Source organism: Dendrobium catenatum, unplaced genomic scaffold (genome assembly GCF_001605985.2).
Source record: "Dendrobium catenatum unplaced genomic scaffold, ASM160598v2 fragScaff_scaffold_205, whole genome shotgun sequence".
Lineage (NCBI taxonomy): Eukaryota > Viridiplantae > Streptophyta > Magnoliopsida > Asparagales > Orchidaceae > Dendrobium > Dendrobium catenatum.
In genome coordinates, this window is record NW_021318667.1 from 850,305 (window position 1) to 854,168 (window position 3,864).

Sequence of the window (3,864 nt, forward strand, 5' to 3'; positions counted from 1 at the left end):
ATTTTTTAATTAATTATTTTTTATGTGAGTGATGATTATTTATTTGTTAACAATAAAAATTATTTATTTATACATAATAAAAAATAATTTATCATTAATAATTTTTTTTATTTATAAATGATTTTAGATATAAATTTATAAAATAACTTTTGTATACAATATATCATAAACATGTAAAATATATTTAATCATATAATATAAAATAAGAATAATTTATATTAAATTTATAAACTTATGTTAGAATTAAATTTATATTAAATATGTAACATAAATTAATAATATGTTTCATAGTTTTTTTTAATTTAATTTTTTATCTCATACTTTGAATGATAACATTATTTTTATGTTAATTGTATTAAATTTAAATAATACTTATTATTTATTACGTCATCCGGTTCGACCCCGGTTAGACCGGTCGAACCGGTCGAACCATGAACCTCTCCTTGTTCCGGTTCGTTGTCCGGTCCGGTTTTCAAAACCTTGATGAAAATACACGTCATTTTCGCCCGTTTTTTCTCTCTCTTGGCGATTCTAGTGAGAGAAGCTTTAGGGATGGCATGGGGAGACCGAAGGTCACCTCCCCGCCCAAGTGGGGGCGGGAGTGATTTCAACGTCGGCAGCGAAGATCGGCAACGATCTAGCGGTGGGTCCGGTGGTGCGAAGAAGCTAGAGGATCGTTCTCCTGGTACGGTTGCGGGGAGTAAGGCAAAAGGAAAAGGTAGAGATACGGCAAAATCTGGATCGGATGGATCTGCTGAAGGTCGGTGGGAGGTTAAGCCTCAAATCTGGTTTCTAAATTGCAGCAGTAGGAGGCTAAGACTGAGGGCATTCATACGCGTGCGATGACGAGTAAGATGGAGGATTCTCCTCCTAAGATGAAGATGGAGCTGGTGTCGACCTCGAAAGTTAGTATGATGCTCAACCCGACGTACATCGGGTTGGATTCATCGATGGAGGTGGAGGAGATTGATCTGATCGTGGGTAGGGAGGATATGGAGGAGGTATTTGATGTCGATGCTGCTATGCCTGGACGAGACAGTTCAATGGAAATTATTCCAGAATGTGATGATCAGAGTCGGGATTTGAAGGTGGGAGCGGAATGTTCGATGGAAGTGAGTTCTACGTCGAATGAGCTGAATAATGTTGATATTGACAATGCTGGTATGTAAGGAATTTCTTTCGTTCCGGATTGTGGTTTAGCTGCTGCTGATACTACAGGGGTGAATAGAGTTGAGGTCGGCTCTTCTAGAGTATCAACTCGATGAACAACATTTTAAGTGCATGTGGAAATGCTGCTTCAGACAGCTCTTCTGCAAGCCTGGGGAATGTTGAAGGGAAAACCGTGAGTAGAGGGCCCCTGTTTTCTATAGGAATTGGCAATGCTTGGAGGAAGCCGGATCACATTCCGATCCCTCTTCCAGAAGAGATAAACGCTATCTCATCGGACGGGACCTCAGTTTATCTTAATTTGGAAGAGGTTAAGACCAATGTGACAATGCTTGAGAGAGCTATGGTTGGGAAGATTTTGGGAAGACGAGTTTCTTATTTCATGCTGAAGTCGGAGATCCATTGGCAGTGGGGGAGATTCGATGATTTCCAGCTCACTACACTTGGTTTTGAATGTTTTGTGAGTATCTTCTCGTCGATGGAAGCTAGGGACGCTGTCCTGTGGGGTGGGCCTTGGTTTATCGATGGAAACATTATGGGACTAGATCGTTGGACGCCTGGTTTTTCTCCGGCATCTATGGAGGGTCTGTCCTCCTCTGTTTGGATACGCCTTCCTAATCTCCCATTTCATTATTGGGATGCCTGTAATATCTCTAGGATTGCTTCACGAATTGGGACTCTGCTTTGGATCAATGCGCAAACAGGCAATTGGGGGAGACGGGAATACGCTCATGTCTGTGTTCATATGAACCTTGCTAATAAGCTTATGGCAGGAGTTTGGGTTAATGGTATGAATGGTATATTCTACCAGAAAGTGGAGTATGAGGGTATTGGTACGCTCTATTATGGGTGTGGCAAAGTTGGGCATCGCCGTGAGCAATGTCCATTGAAAAGTGTTGGACAAGGAGAAATTCCTATAAAGAAGATGGTGGATTATGTGAAACCGAGTGGAACAGGTGAGGCTAGCTCAGCCCATATCCCGATCAGCATTGGAAGGAAGATTGGCCCCTCTATGGTGAAAATGGAAGGTAATACACTAAAAAAAGCTTCTGAAAGCCGGGATAAAGGCAAGGGAGTGGAGTTGCAGCAAGATAAGGAGGTTGACAATAGCAGGAATGGGGCCATTACTCAAGAAGAGGAGGATCAGATGGGGCCTTGGATCCAAGTTCCTCCATGTAAGAGAAGGAGTGCCCGTGTTCAGGGAAGGCCTCAGGAAAATGGGGGTAATAAATATAGTCTAAATATCTTGAAGCAGGTGGATTTGAATAGAATACAGGAACACCATAGTAATGTCAAGCCAACTTGTAAGCAAATGAGGATAGGCTTTCAAAAGCCATTGCCATTTACGGCAGGAATTAAACCTGTCCTGCCAAAGGCTATGAGATACAAGTTCGCGATGGAGGGGAGTCAACTGGGTACTATCGAGGAGCTCCCGAGGAAGAGAAAAAAAGTATGGAGTAGAAGAATTTAGTGGCGGGGACGCTTCCCCTTCGGTTTATTAATGTCATATATCCTGTTTTGGAATTGCAGGGGTGCCCGTAAGAAGAAGACTGCTTACTACATGCGAAGCCTCATTAGTAGCAATGAGGTCTGCTTCGTTGGGCTTATTGAAACTATGATTGAAGACATAAGTAGAAGTGAGGTTGATAGACTCATTGGAGGTAACTACGACTTCTTCCATTTCCTTGCAGTGGGAAAAACGGGGGGTCTGCTTGCCTTGTGGAGAAGGGGCGTTATACAGTTTGATGTCTTTCATACTATTGATCAGGCTGTGGTTGGCCATTTGATGCTACCCAATCGGCATAGGTGGATTGTTGCTATTGTTTACGCCAATCAAAACTACCACACTCGTCGGCTGCTATGGAATTCTATCAGTCTGATAATTAGTATGGATCTTCCTATGATAATGAGGGAGATTTCAACTGTTGTTTGGATCAAAGTGAAAAGAAGGGAGGTAGAAGATTCGACTTCTCTGCTGGAGCTCGGGAAATGACTTCATTCATGGTGGATAACGACTTACATGATCTAGGTTTCCTGGGACTCAGATATACGTGGTCCAAAAATAAGAATGGTAGCAGCAAAATATGGGTGAGGCTTGATAGGGTGTTAATGAATTCGGAAGGATTAAGGTTGGCCCCGCTGGTTACCGTTAAGCATCTCATCCGAATTGCCTCTGGTCATTGCCCGTTACTGCTTAACTTTACTCCCATTACTCATAACTCCAGAAGTTGGCTGAGGTTTGAAGATATTTGGATGATGTATCCGATTACGTGAAAGCTGGTGTGGAAGAGCTGGATCAAACAAGATTTTGGGCGACCAGATGAAGTCCTGAACCGTAAATGCTCTAGGATGCTTAAGGTGTTGTTCTTTTGGAGCCGTAATAGCTTAAAGGACCTGGGGGAGTTAAAGCTATCATTGGAGGGACGAATTGAAGAACTTCAATTGCAGGAGAGCACGGAGGATGGCTTGTCTGAAGACCATCAACTGGAGCTCCGGAGGGAAACTGGTGAGTTGAATGCCACTTTGGCACGTCTAGCTACCTGGTGGAGGCAGAGAGCAAAGACTAAATGGATTGAAGAAGGAGACTCCAACTCTCACTTCTTCCATTCGAATGCTTCGGCTCGTAGGAGGGGCAACAGAATTGTGGAAATCCAGAATTCAAATGGGGATAAGATTTTTGATCAAAAGCTCATTTAG

General features: G+C 42.7%; 1 protein-coding gene across 1 annotated transcript; it reads left to right on the forward strand.

Moving 5' to 3' along the window:
* Positions 1 to 3,156: 3,156 nt before the first annotated feature.
* LOC110101163 lies at positions 3,157 to 3,864 on the forward strand. Its single transcript, XM_020828953.1, has 2 exons — positions 3,157 to 3,404; positions 3,516 to 3,864. Exons 1-2 carry the CDS (start codon positions 3,157 to 3,159, stop codon positions 3,862 to 3,864), a joined length of 597 nt encoding a protein of 198 aa, XP_020684612.1.

Coding starts and splice junctions, on each gene's coding strand:
- LOC110101163 (XM_020828953.1), top strand. CDS start 3,157: ATGACTTCATTCATGGTGGATAACGACTTACATGATCTAGGTTTCCTG. Junction 3,405..3,515: donor AACTCCAGAAGTTGGCTGAG/GTTTGAAGATAT, acceptor TAAATGCTCTAG/GATGCTTAAGGTGTTGTTCT.